Consider the following 15317-nt stretch of genomic DNA (forward strand, 5'->3'; position numbering starts at 1 on the left):
TTCTTTCCCTTTTTCTGGACCTACTCAAACCTGCTCTGGACTGGGACCTGGGAACACCAAGGGTTTGCACCTTGTGGCTGCAGCAGCTGCCCCAGCACTGCAGGAAGTGATAACAAAGTGACCACCCCCGAGAGAGACTTTCTGAATTTGTCATCTTTTCCAGAGCAGTGAAAGAGTGGTGTCATCTGGTATTGTTCATTTTGTGTGCTGGGGGGTGCTGTGACTGTTAAATAAACAGGTTCTTTCCACTTCTCTCCAAGGAATACTTCCTGAACCGGTTGGGAGGAGGGGCTGTGTGGGTTTGCTTCCTGGAGGGACCCCCTTTGGAGGTTTTCTCCCAAATTTGCCCTAAACCAGGACAAGCATTTATCTTAAAAACTATTTTACTACTCAAATTGACCATAGTCAATTCAAAGTTTCTCTTGTTTTCAAAATATTCAAAGGTTATGTATCTCTATTGACCATTAATTTTATGTGGGTTTAAAATTAGACTAAAACCACTCAACATTTTTGCCAATTTCTTTAGCACAATGTGACATCTGCAATATTTGCTGAATGAGGATTTTAGTCCCTACTCAATTTCTGCAAATGCAATGAGTATTCTTCCTCCATTTCAAGGATTAATTTTGCAAATGGCACTTTAAGCACTCCAAGCACAATGGAATAAGTCAAAAATAAATCTTTCAAGTGCAAGAGGCCAGTGCAGATGTGCAAGAGTCTCAAATGCATTTCATTCCCCATGCTGACAGTCTTATAATGTCCAATAAAAAATGGCCATTGAGACCACCACACTTGTAACATTAAGCTTCATCTTCTCTCCCAGCCAGAAGGGCAGTCAGGTTTACGTAATGCAGCTATTTTATTTTCACCACAATTCTTTTGCATGCCTGGGCAATGCAGGCAGAAGGCAGAAGTGATTGTCCACCCATATCTCAAAGCAGACCAGCCCTCTAGTAAGGATTTTGGGGGGTTCAAAAAACCTCCCTGTGAGAGGCTGGGAGTTCCTAGTACTCTCAATATTCAGTTTAAGCATTATCCCACGTTGTTTCTTCTGCCAGTGCTTTAGCTATCTCTCCCAGTCTTCCACCTCCAGACTTGCAGAAACCAGACTCTGATGTAACAGGATCAGATGCTGGAGCTAGCAGAGACTGTCACCACTCCTGGGGACACAAAACGAGCAGGATGACTGCTCCAGCCCAGTGCCACACACGGGCAATAAGTGCTGCTGAGTTTGTGCAAAACCAGGCAGGGTTCCACACCATTTTATACCTCCTTGGGATTTTATAGCTAGTGCAGACCTACACTAAACAACAATGAGCAAGACATGGCACCACTACAAAGGATGCAAACACCACTGCAGTCTGCAGGAGTCCCTCTGCATCTGGGACATGTGCTCTCACTTTTAAAGAAATGTCTGGATCCATTCTTTGGTTTGTTTTTGAACACTTACTCACTGGATATAAAAGGCTGATTTGCTATTCCCATAATTTTCTATCTAGTTTTGCCATACTCAGGAAAAATGTGTTCAGAAGTTTCTAATGGGTTGGACACCTTGAAGCTCTCTGTAGGAACTGGAGTGAGAGAAAGAGACTGCAGGCAGAGCTCAGAGTCAGGGCTCAGAACTATCGAAGATTGTTTAATAGCCAAAGGCAAAAACACCCCGAAGGTCAGTGATGCTCCCCTCTCTATTTCCTGAAAGCAGATGGTGGAAGAGTTTGGAATTAATAGCCCTGCAGGGCCCAGCTTGGCACCAGCTCCCTGCAGAGATGATCAGCCTTTTCTGCTGACAGCCTGCGAGACAGCGCTCCATCCACGCGGCAGTGTGTGTGCCCAGGAACCGCCCTGCAAATAAATCTGGGAACAGATCACTGGATGGCATCAAGTGCACTGAGAAAACTTGATTTCTTGTTTATAGAAGATTTTACTGTGCAATTCTGTGAAAGTCACTGATTCTCTTTTTATTCGGTAATTCTAATAAAGAAATGTGCATATCAAATCCAGCTCCAAACAGTGTTTTGCTCCAATGAACAATGTAGCAACACAAAACATTGCTTTTGGTAAAAGGCCATTCTCTCCTCTCCTACACACACTTAAAATTAACTGTAAATGTCTATATTTAGATTCAAGAGCTAGTTCAAAATCTTTTCTCCTCATTAAAATGTGATAGCATTTACTGCTACCTAAACATATCCTTACCACTCACAGAAAAATTCAAGACCTCTAAGGTTTTTTCTTTACTGTTGTCATCATAATGATTACCAGTAATTAGATGCAAGAAAACTAATTAATGCCAGTCAACAAGTTTTTTTTAGAAAAACTTTTGTTCCTTCAATGTTCTTTTTTTTGTTGTCCAAGATAATGTGTTCCCAAGTAAGGCTGAAAGATTTTGACTTAGAAGGAGACAGCTCTAAGACAGACTTGGTTATCTAAAGCTATGCCTGTATTCTCATAAAACCTGGGTCTGGTGCTAGGGTAAAAATAGTTTAATCTTTCTCTGTTCTTATGTGATTGAATTAAAACATTACTAGGTTAAAATGACTTTTCTGATGATAAAATTTATTATTTCTACTTACTTCCTGAAAACTTTGAAGGAGAACAAAAGTAACCCTGCAGCTAAAAAATAAGCTCCACAATGCTAAGTTAAAGGAGTTCAATCTAGTCAGCTCATAAGGGAAGGATGAAAGGTGAATTGTCACTGAATTTAAATGATTAGGTATGGAAAATACTAGAGGAAAATTACTTTCCAGTCTTGAAAACAAATGCAAATGATTCAACTGTTCTAACCAGAGCCTAGATGAACAAAATCTTAAAAAGATTAAATTTCCAGACAGTAAGGGAAATTAAACTTCTGCCTATAATTGAGTCAGGGAAAAGGAATTAAAAAGGTGTCAGTCCCCAGTCCTGGTGGCTCTCATTATCCACAGTGGTGGTGCAACTGTCATTTAAGTATAATGACAACAAAACCCAATGTGAATACAAGGCTTCTATAGAGGATTTTTTTTTTTTATTTCATCCCTCAACAACAAAACTTCTATAAAAGAGTTTGTACATTTAACTGTTCATTTGCTTTTACAGAAAGTTTTGTAGGCAGAATGTGTGGTGTGATAAGCAGTCCAGCTGTAATGCTACCAAGGGCAAGACCATGTAAATCACATAAACTTTCATGTTGTATGCCATAAAATTACACATGGTTAACAGCTCATCCAGACTCACTCTCATCACAAGAGATTTAAGATTTAATGTTCTAGGCAGGTCAGAAGTAGTCCTAGTAAACTGTCAGCAGCAATTAAGAGGTTGTCTTTTTGAAGGATTTTTTTTTTTATTTTTTTGGTGTAGAAATTCATTGAGGATACGTGGAAACGTTTAGTTGAAGTACTCCTAGTCTTTTAGGAATATGAATTGGAGATCCATTGGTCCTAGGAGCCACCCATCTAGGTCACATAGCCCCCAGGAGAGTCCTCTTTTCTGCCATCCTCCTCCTACCTCCTGTGTTCCTTGAGAAAAAACAATCTCTGCTACCAGTCGGCAGCATTATCTGAGCAGCTTCCCATATTCTGCCCAGCACATTCCCCTGACATTCAGGGTGTTTCTGTACTCTCCTCCACAAGAGAGCCTGATTTGTTCAATCTGCCCTGCTTTGATCAACAGAAGGATGCACTGAACACAGTGGGAGTTAGGAAAGTCCAAAGCAAGGTGCCTGCACTCTCCGTTCCAGAAAATATTTTTAGTTAGCGAACAGTGAAGAGCCATGAGCAGAAATTCAGCACCTACCTGTGATCTAGCTTGAAGTCTCCCAGGTCTACACACAGAGAGAATTCAACTGTCTCAGATTTGTCACCTTTCAGCTGCTGTTTCTTCTGCACCATGCCTCTCCAGAGCCCACAGAATGCCTTATTTCATATTGCTGCCACTACTTTGTGCACACCACCTGACTTCCACTGCTGGAATGTTTTGGAAATAAAAGCCAGGAGAGGCAGTAAACTCTGAAAACAGGAAAATATGCAAACTGCAGTGTCCAGCAGAGACGTAGTATAAAAACTTTTTATAATTTTTTTCTCCAGACAAAGACTACTGGAGAAAACTTTATATAGCACTCAGTTTTGGGGGTGTTTTAGTACCTGAAACATACCACCCAAAAAATGCAGTTACCAAGAAGTCTCAATAATAGCAAAAACTACTCCTGAAATCATGGTTAGAAATTGAGTTACCTCTGGGCTTGAAAAACAAAACTGACACAAAAAAAAAATTTAAAATGTACTTTTCAAAACAATCCAGGCATCTACTCTGCACGTCAGTTGCAATCCACTATTAATACATCACAGCAGTCCTTTTCTCCAGCACACAAGCCAAGCACTCTCCAGGCCTCCTGCCAGCTCTAATCCCAAGGGTTCTGTCCCACCAAAACTAAAATACTAGTAAAAGATCAAAGCCAGACCTTAGAAACTCAGTAGTGCTCATGAGGAACCTCGCATGCCCAACAGGACTATTTCACAGCCCTTTGTGAAGCAGTAGTTCTGATTAGGAATATTAGAGAAACAAAAAATCCCTAATTATAGTTATGATTTTAGTGCCACAAATTATTTTTTATTTCAGATTATTTGTATCATTATTAGTCTGCTGTATTATTTCATACATGACATAATTAAATATGCTGTCTTAGCAAATAAAAAGAGCTAGAAAATTTAAAAAATAAAATACATCCTTTTAAGTTTCCTTCCTCCTTTTATAATTTATCTGAAGAACTCTTGGTTGAGCATCTCTTCAGATCTTCATAAAGTCCTTTGCATAGTCTATATGATCTCTGTGAAGTACTTTTCTCTCATCTCCCAACATTCTGCTCTAAAAACAAAAGAAGAAAAACGCCACAATCCTCACATGCAATGAACAAGATAAACCCCCATCAAGAACTTGCAGGTTAATCTGGTTCTAGAAATACAGCCTTAACATACTTCCAGAATCCCTTTACCTGAACTTCCAGAGGGGAAAAACATAACCAGTATCTCAGTGGAAGGAAGAGAATGTGAAGTTTTAGGAGGTTGTTTCGTTTCTGGATTTTTTTAATTGGAAACTTGGTTTATCAGAGCAAAGCAGGCATTGAGCTTGGTGGGATGGCTACTGTGACTCCATAGTAGTCCCTCCCCACAGGAGTCAGCTATCAAAGCTGTTTGGGAGAAAATCTGTTCCATTCCTACTGGGAATACACCTAAAAATACCAGCCCAAATTAGCAGTGTGCAAAGACAGTCATCAAGCACCTTAACACCTTCCTGACAGAACACATGCAGAGTTTCTATTCAAATTTTATTACCATGTACCTGAACTGGGTATCTGTATTGAACCACAGCAGCTCAAACTAATTTTAGGCTACTGCTGGGAAAAACAAAGAAACAGCAAAACAACAGCAAAAGTACTAAAAGGAGCCTATTCCAAGAAGAGTTCTTCTCTCTTTCACATATCCATGGAATAGCTACTATTGCCTTTTTCCTGACTTGGAAATGAAACTCGAGATAATTTTAATAAGGAGGTGATATAAAAGAGGGTCTTTATTTGAAGGCTTTCAGGAGCAGTTATGGAAAGATGTCCACAAAATTTCACCCCTGCCAGGGGTTAATACACATTTATAGGTTTCAGGAAATTAGCATAATTGATAAAAAGCACCAATTAGGAGGACAAGTGGTGATGCAATTCCCCCCCAGGTCAAGTCTCTTCTCTGGAGACCCCCTTGAGCACTAGATGTACTTGTCCATGAAATCTATCTCCAAGAGTTATTCTCAGCCTTGGTTCCCAGGAATAACCAAGATAGCACTGGGGCCTTGTACCCCAACACCCCTTGGGGCTTGGAGCTCTGGAATTTGTTTTGTCTTTCTGCTTAGGGAAATGCCATGGAAAATTACTGGGCAAACTAGCTACTAATACAGTTACAGAGCCACAAATATATGTGTGAAAAATACAGAGAACATACAAAAGGAAAGAAAAGGCAGAACTCAAAACCAGCATCACTACAAGTAGCATATTCACATGTAACCACTTAATCAGCATCTGCAATATCATTCAGAAAAGGTGAGGCTTTGAGACACTAAGCTCTGCTGCACTGTCTTCAACTCCACAGATTCTTTTTACCTTCCTATTACCAATAAACACTATTGAAAAATAGACCATATGTAGTCATGAGACTTCTTATATTTTCTTCTGCAGCCACAGTTTCTCCTGTATGCCTCCTCATTTTTAACTTCCAAAATCCAAGTCTGCATTTACAACATGATTTTAATAACAGAAGCTGGTGCAGGTACCTGATTCAGAATTTCTCAGGACAGCTGATGGCTGATAATTTACAGTTATTAGGGACACTGTTTCACCTTACTGGTTAGTTGCTTTTGCTTTTTTCCCTGAGTCCATTTGTGCCAAAGCACTGCCAAACAGCAATGTGGCAGCTTGGGATTTTGCTAATTCAGAGGGTGCTGGGGTAGGAGAAGAAAACAGCTATTCACTGTGCCTCTGACCACTGGGAGATTTCATATCACTTTGGTGATATGAAATTACCTGACTGCTTTAACTGCCCTTTCTTCTGGGTTTAGCAGGATCAGCTCTGACTCCAGCTCCTCTTCCCCGTCCATCAAATGGACACACATCTAGACCTCTAACTGTGACCCTTATCCATAAAATCCTTTTATTTCCTTTCACCATTTTAATATCATTGTTCATCTCCTTGCCTCCAGGTAATGCCAATGTCACTTCAATGTCGTTTCAGTGTGACTCTTGATGTTGGAGGCTGAGCTGTGCAGGTGACTGAGCATCCCTATCCTCCTTTTCTCAGTACAACCAGCAGCTTCATGGATTCACAGTGGAGAAGTGAGCAGCAGCAAATGCCCCATAAATAAATGCCACCTCCTCCAGCTGTGCTGCTCCTCTGCTGCCTGTCAGCAGCCAGCACTCAGATGAAGACTGCACGTTTGCTTTAAAAAATCAGATACAAATATCAAAAACTCGAGTTCCCCTTCAAATATAAATGAATTGAACTCTTCTCTGAATCACCTCTGAGGATTGTCTGGCTCTACACATTTCAGGATAGAAGATGGTAACTGCTACACTATTTTGTGTCATTTTCCTCTCTCCATATCCTTCAGATCTTTTGGATGGCAGCTAACTCACATTCAAGAGAAATGAGAAGAGGAAGGGAGCCATCACCATGCGTGTTCTCTGCTCTTTATTGCAAAGTTTTGTGGAACACTGTCTCTTACAATACCCCTCAGGTGAAACTCTGCCAGGCTCTGACAAACTGCTTTACTCCCAGAGCCATGGGCTGCCTGTGCTACCACGCCTCCAGCCCTCAGCACCGGCTCCTTCTCCTCTCCTTGCAGGGTCTGGCTCATCAAGGGAGGGTAAAAACACCTTTTTCCTTCTGCAGAGGCAGCACATCAGCTGCTGCTGTGCCCCTGCAGTGTGGGACACATGCCCCACAGGGACTGCAAGGCTCCTGGCACAGTCTCTGCCATCACAGCAGCAAATGCAGCACCAAAACTGCTCATCCGGGTGTGAAATATTGTACATGAGCATTTCAGCTAATCAATCTAGGACTGATTTAGTTACAAATTTTCAGGTATAAGGGATTCTAAATCCAGACTCTCTCAGTGCAGGTACCTGTGCTAAAGCTTTGCTTTAGCTGTGGTAGAAATGCTCATCAGGATGCTGTGGTACAGCTCGAGATTTTGGCATTCAAACAGACAGGATGGAAGGGTTACTGTGTTTAGCAGTCCATCAATAAACTGCAATCTAATTTAAACTGACATTTTTACAGTTCTTGAAGAAACAGGAAAATTAGAGAGTCAGCTTGTTTAATAAAATATGACAGGGGTTTTAATATGATATTATTCTTTTTTATACTCTTATTAGAAATAATTAGAAATTTAATTAACAATTGATGATCAGACTCACTGATGCCACCAATAGTATCCACATATGAGACAGGCCAAAAAAGGCCTAAGGCTAAAACTGTCCCTGAAAGTAAACCTATATTAAGGCAAAAATGCTACAGACAAGATTCTCAACTTGAGTTGAAGCTATCCTTCTCTGTAACAGGGTAGCATCAACTTCCTCAAACACTTATGGCCTTAGACTGCCTGGGTAGAGTGTTAGGTCTTTTGCAGTCTAACCTTTCTTGTGAGCATCATCTACTCTGTTTAAAAAGGAACCACTAAAGTTAAAAATACTTCAAAGTATCTAAATCCATTCTGAAGTTCTTTCTTCACCTAGCAGTGAGAGCTGTGTCTCATTTATTGCATGTAAAAATCAGCATTTAAATAAAAAAACAAACCTTCTTATTTGAGAAACAATCACAACAGCAGCAGAGCAATGGCTATACAACAACAATTACTCAAGTGACAATTTAACAAAATAGTATTAATTTTGCCCTCAATTACCAGTTTGCAGTAGTCTGGGATAGCTGCTTAGGCCAAATAAAGTCCTTCCACTCAGAACAATAAAGTTCACGAAGACTGATAGAAAATATCTTTTTCCATATTATCATTGTCCCAGGCTTTCATATCTGAACTTCCTTTCAAAAGGAATATCAACCAAACAGCAAATCTCATTGGAGAAGAAAAAAAGAAAGATGGTTATTTCTCTGCTATTCAGAATGAGAGAGAAGCTTCAGCAGACACAGGAACAATTCACTGAAGCTTGTATGTCATTTTGAAAAAATAAAGCTCATGCTTTGACCATGAGAATTACACCATTCACTCAAAAGCTTGCCTGCAGTTAGGAACTTAAAACATAATTTTTAATAACTGAAGTACACAGATATGAGCTTGAGACTCTCAAGGCAAAGGATATTAAATCAATAAAGATATCAACAGCCAGCCCTCCTTTCCCTCCATTCCTGGTACCATCAATCCACCCTAGATGGATTACTGAGAGATCCTCCTGCATGGCCTTGTTAGCACAGCCAAGGGTGGCACAAGGGGACCTTAGCCCCCCCATTTGGCTGTGGGTAGGGGATTTCAGGCAGGGTGCTCACGATCATGTGTGCCATGTGACGAGACCTCCACCAGCACAATTTCCACACCCACACAAAATCTGTCCCAGGCACCACAAACATGGAGGATACCAATGGGAAGTAGGGAAAGCTCTCACTACATGAAAAATTCTGAGGCCTAGCATGGACTATTATATGTGCCTCATCAATTTTGACTCAAATCCAAATTATTTCATCGCTTGACTGATTATCACAGTGGTAGGAATACATCACAAGGTATAACAAAAAAATTGGGGTGAACCTTGACTCCCCATAGGGTACCTTCAGGAAAACTGGCCACAGAACCTAGATATGCATCAGAAGGGATCAGGTTCTGGATTTATAGTCTATTTTAGCTTTTTATACTTTTAAACTTTTATAGAAATGGGGAACACCAATAAATTATGACTCAGTAAATAAACCAGCATCTTGTAATGTGGAGCCATTGAAATTATGAAGTTCTGCACAAATGCCCCATTTCTTTCCTTAGATGAGCAATCACTTATTCTGAGTGCAAGAATACCAACACTGAAAAAGACATTAGGTGCCAAATTCTTTAGAATACAAGATACTGTAAAGTCCAGATCTAGCATTAGTCCTGAATAATATGTTATGATCAGTTACCTACCTATATATATATATATATATATAGCTTTAGGCCTATAAAGCCTCTGGCTTACCACAGCCTAGGAGGATAACCATGACCATTTTCTTCCACATGTGTATTTTAACCTGGCAGGAACACTCAATAGGAAATTACACCATAAAATGATAAAAAATAATTTTCATGCCAGTCTCTCCATATTTCTATGAAGAAACATGAAAGATAACCACTTATGAAACAATTTCAAATACCAACAGTCAATCTGCTCACAAAACCAAACTAGCAACCCTTGTTTAATCTCACAGTATGGATCCTGCTGCCTGGAACTCCAAGTGTTTGATGTACCCATTCAAAGTTGGCTTTGCATTTCGTGCCTTGGCTCAGACATATTAGTCTGCACTGTATCAGCCTGCTACCTTGTAAGGGAGAAGAGTATATTAGTAACACTCATTTCCCTTCCTCCATTGATTAAAAGCTGTGGTTTGTCCCTTCATGGTCTGTGTGATGTAGACTGTTCCCCAGAATATTTCTTGCAATGCCACCAGTATGAGGACATATTTCCCAACTGTAAATAGAAACTATATCATTCTGGAAAGTGGAGATGGAGCTGAGGACACTAACCATATTGATTTTTGTTGTGTTTATCTGTCTCTTTATATCTCTGTAAATCCCTAGTGTTTCTGATATTACTTTCTAACACTGCATTTTCCTGTTTCCCACTGAAATAAATGTCAGCAGATGACAACCTAATCTTTGTTGTTGCCATTTGGTAATTTAACTGCACTAAACAAGGAACAGAATCTGATTGCAGAATCGTTTTGCACAAGCTTTGTGTTATCTTAGCATCTTTTTGTGCTGTCTTACTAGGCTGAAGATCAAAAGCATAAATGGTAAACCTGTTAACAGCTTATACTTCAGCATTAACCACTTTAAACTGTGATTCAGCAACTTTGCAAAGATGACAGGAAAAACATATATAAGAATCACAACTCTGATTCTTAGATATAAGGGGTTTTGATAAGATTATCTGAGGGAAATATGAATAAACAGTCCAGCACATCATGCAGAATCACAGAATCATTTAGGTTGGAAAATACACTTAAGATCAAGTCCAAGCATTACCCACTATATACTATACTATTCCTAGCAATGTAAACTAATTTCTAACTATTTTCTTGTACAAGACCAATTTTTTTTGTCCTGTGCTGCCAACTCTTCTGTTTATTTTGGTCCATGCTTTTGGTGTATAAATCATCCATAGAGTTGGTTCAGCCTTGCTGTTCACTTGAAGATTAAGTATCTCGGTTTTGCTCTTCTATTCTTTTTAGCCCCTAAATCCATTCATACTGTATTTCCAGATACCCTTCAGAAATACTTTCATAAGGACTAAGAGAGACATAGCACCTTAAAAGAGGAGTTAGGCTGCCTCTGGTGGCTCATTAGCCCCCATTTCCTCACCTCGTTCACAGGGGATGCAGACTGCTCTCATGGGGCTCCAGGTCAGTGAATATGCTGGTGGGGGAACATGGTCTAAGATCAGCCCTAAGGGTAGGAAACAACCTATATCAATTCACCTTTAAAAGAATTTGATCAAAAAATAACCATAAATTGGCAAAGAAAATACATGCATTTCAGCACTGTTGACTACTCTAACAGTTTATAGAAGCTGTTCTAGATCTTGAGTAGCTCTGAGAATTAGGCTCAATACACAAGCAAAACAATTTTTCAATACCTATAGGAAACCACAAGCCCCAAATACAAATGTCTGCAAGTAAAACAGAAGATTCAATGGCTAAAAATTTAAATGGCTGCTAGTAAGCCACATGCTTTAAGACTTTATCAAGGCACTGTCAAATCAGAGAAAATCACATTTGCATGAAGTTGTCACCCGTCACGTTAGATATTCATTTTTATTTATTGGAGCTTCATCTCTTGTGCAATGAGTGACTCAGGCTGCTCCAGGATCCAGCATCTTTCACAGTAATGGGTTCACTAAAGCCGTAGCACTGCTCTTGGCTTCTGCTCAGTAGTTGGCCTGAGGTTACAAACTGTACTGTTTATTGAGCCTCATTAAAACCACTGTCATGTGGAATCAGCTTAGCTTGGCTTTAAGAAAATGTAGAATTGCCTAAACATGCAATTGCTTTTGAAGTCAGAATGCTAAGTTCGTACCATATTCCAGTGATTCTAATAATGATTCTAATCCTATTCCATGAGCAGTAAATGGTCATGTGTCTTTGTTGGTTTTAAACCTGATTCTGCAAAGGCAGTATTTATGCTAAAATAATTTGAAGTCGACTTGCAATTAATGTTGCAAAACAATATTTTTCCTAACCATGCAGGAGGTGTAAGTGCTTTGTATGTGTCCAATACTTTTGGCAAGAAACGAATGAAGTATTTTAAATTTTGTAGTTATTGTTCAGTTCTGGCTGGCCTGGAGTATTTATTGAGCTGTTATCTCACATACTATAAAGCAGTGATAAAGTGGGTTCTGCATGAGTGCTATTAAATATCCTCAATGTGCCATTACAACTGGCAGCCTTTTTGTAAAACAAGACCTTAGCAGCTTGTGATATACAGTAATTGATACAACAAGCATGTGATATATTATCATAGTGTTCCTGCTCCAGAAGTGGGGCTGGCTTCTCGGAGATACTGAGGAGAAAAAAACCTTCCCCTAATATGTTTGTACATTCCCTTAGGACTATTTTATTGGTCCATCCAGAAAGGAAGCGTTAGAAAAGAAGTATGACAGTAAAGGGCACTTAATCCATCATTATAAAGATGGAACATGGTTAACAGTTTTAAAGTGGCAGAGGAACAGGTTTAATAAACATTTCTGAACCTTTTTTGCCACCATAAATTGTGATAAAAAACAAAAGAGAAAGAACAAAATCAAGCTACAATAAGGAGATAATTCTGAGCAGTAACATCAATTAACAAAGAAATCATCCAGGCATTGAACTTGCTTCTGCTAACATCAGCAGTGAAATTCTTGGCAATTCTGTAAGATTACATCCAGTGCAGGAAAATTAAAACTTCCTTATCAAACGATATGCTGCAGTAATTTCCTTTGGGAATGAAGCTCTTTTTTTTCTGAAGTTTTTCCTATCATAAACTATATTTAAATGAACTTTCACCTACACAGAGAACAGACTTCCCTCTCTTGTGTTACCCAAAACTAGTCAGAGCTGGGATTTCGCATTAATCTATCTAATTTTTAGATGAAGGTCTAATCTCATGACCAGAAAGCCCACTGTTAACTCACAGGGCAATGCATGAGAAGGGAGAGTGGGGACCAGAATCACGAATAAAGATATATTTGGTATCTTGGGGTACAGCCACTGGAAAGCATTACTACATTCTCATGGATCCAAATTACCTCCATGACTTGTTAATCCAAAATTTCTTAATCCATTCTTCATTTTCCTTCTTTGAATTCTCTTCACTTCATCAGTTCTCACATTCTTTCCTGTACCTTCCAGGGAACTGCTCTACACTACTAAACACATATGAAAAGAAGACTACCAAGCATGTATGTCAGTCAGAAAAAAATCAGACACATGAATTTCATCTTGTATATGGAATACTTGATTACTCCTACCTTTTTATGTAACAATTTTATGTCCAAACATAAAATGGAAGGAAGGCTGTGAAAATTCTCTGCTAGCTTGCTCACAGGGGAAAATGTAGTGCTTTCTTTCTCCTTTTATTCTGAGTTACGTTTTTCTTCGTTACCAAGTGAATTTAAGATTCAACAGTGCATCAGGAATTAGCTCTTCCAATGTGACATTACATTTAATCCAGTGTTTTTCTGAGTGCTTAAATTTTATGCCATTATGGTTCTTAAATGTAAATCATACTCTCAAGTAATCATGGTTTGCAAGCATGAAATAACCAGATCAATTCAAGTATCCTTTCTCCAGATGAAAATCAGAACCTAAAGGAAGAAGTGAGTCCAGCATGGTTTATTGTCCTCCACTAATCCAGCAGGCCAGAAAGAACTGTGAGGAAATAAATTCGAAGCTCTTCGATGTCACATTTGGTATAATAATATCAATCTTGTCTTTTCCTGTTTGAAGAGTTATGCAAATTTCTTTTAATCTCTCTATCACTGTGATCATTTCAAGTGAACAGTAATCTGATAGTCTGTTTTATAGCCTCTTTGGAATATTCTTAAAGGTCTGGGCTTTCTTTTTTTGTTACTATATCAAAACTGGCTATTATTAAGCTCCAAAAGAGAGTTTAAAAGTCAGTAATTTTAATGAAAGAAATCAAGAAAACTAGAACAACCCCACTCCACTTCAGGGTGACACATAATATATTAAAAAGAATTGGCAAATTAAAGAGCAAGCGTATGATGGAGATGGCTCTGCAGGAAGCAATAATAAAGCAACACTTCAGCAGTGAAAATCTCAACACTCCTTTCACTAGCCCAATGAAGCAAACATTTGACTATTGTTTAACAACATGTACAAATGCTCAGAAAAAAACAATCAAAAACTCTTCTATTAGATGAAGTAGTTCTATGCTGAAATATAAAAAGTCTCTTTATGACCCAAGAAAAACTAAAACAAAACTAAAGAGGCGAAAATAGCAACATATGTCTTCATCTTGTGAGTAAATTTTCATTTAGTTCTACTTTAACAGCTCATACAGAAGTATAAATTATTATGTTTTGATTGTGGTCCACTATTATGGCAGATGAAATACCAGCTAATGTGACTCATTAGACCATCTAAAAAGCTTTTCCTTCACTGCAGAAATGGGAAGTGCATGGAGTGGTGGGCTGTAACTATGATGTCTGCCGTCCTCCTTTTGCTCAGCCATGACTTCAGAAGTGACCTTGGCTGACCATAATGTTTTCACAATGATTTATCACTTTCTGCCCCTTTTCTCTAGCATGAGTTGTATGATTTAGCCCCACTGCATGACAAGAACTAAAACACCACAAAAATCAGTTTACAAGCAGCCAGCACCCATGAGAAAACCCAAGGAAAGCCCCTTCCAGACCATCGTCAGCCAGAAGTTTCATCCCTAGAGCAATGGAGATTTTTCCTGTAATCCTTAGAAGAAATATCACTCCGTCCTCACAAAATCCTTGGTGTTTCTTTACTGCTGACAAATGTGAAGGCCTTTTTGAACTCCCTAGAAATTTTGCCTCTGTGATATCAGCTCCACAGGTTAATTAACTTTTTTAATAAAAAAAAAAATGCATTTTCAGTAGCCATAAACAATCACCTTTTAAATTCTTTGAAATGTTTGGGGCACTAAGTATGGCTCAGAACATAAAATGCACTAGAGCAAAGTAGATTTAGGTAGCCTTCCCTCTCTGGTTCTCTTCCTTTTCAGTTACTTTCTTCATTCTGTGGTCCACTATTCAGTTTTCCTTTTTCTATTTTTGCCTCAATTTTATTTTCTAAATTCCAACACTTTAAAAAAAAATAAAACTTATAACTATGATGCAAGACACCTGGAATATTTTCCCCATATTTTAAAAGTTGCAATTTCTATTGTCCTTTGTCTTTCCTTAATAAGTAGTCCTGAGTCTACTCATTTTTCTAGAGCTGTCAAAATATTTATACATATGTAACTTCTGTCCCTAACTTTCATTCACTGTCACTCCTTTCACCTCTCTTTTCACCATCTCCTTTCTTTATTCATTCATTCTTCTTCACAGCCCTCATTATTCGCTGTAGCACAGT

At 38.9% G+C, this 15317-nt stretch overlaps 1 protein-coding gene across 11 annotated transcripts in view; it reads right to left on the minus strand.

Annotated features, from left to right (window-relative positions):
• Nucleotides 1-15317, minus strand: part of OXR1 (oxidation resistance 1) — a 260724-nt gene that overhangs the window by 183476 nt on the left and 61931 nt on the right. For 2 of the 11 annotated variants that reach the window (XM_064706329.1, XM_064706321.1), the window contains exon 2: nucleotides 11071-11154. The exons of 8 other annotated variants lie outside the window; for them this stretch is intronic. Coding sequence is in view for 1 of the 3 variants with exons in the window: in XM_064706318.1 (XP_064562388.1) it covers nucleotides 3772-3866 (95 nt within the window). In the remaining 2 variants the exon portion in view is untranslated. Of the gene's footprint in view, nucleotides 1-3771; nucleotides 3899-11070; nucleotides 11155-15317 lie in introns of those variants that run through there. One more of the 11 variants, XM_064706318.1, reaches the window with a different exon arrangement.

Source organism: Zonotrichia leucophrys, chromosome 2 (assembly GCF_028769735.1).
Source record: "Zonotrichia leucophrys gambelii isolate GWCS_2022_RI chromosome 2, RI_Zleu_2.0, whole genome shotgun sequence".
NCBI lineage: Eukaryota > Metazoa > Chordata > Aves > Passeriformes > Passerellidae > Zonotrichia > Zonotrichia leucophrys.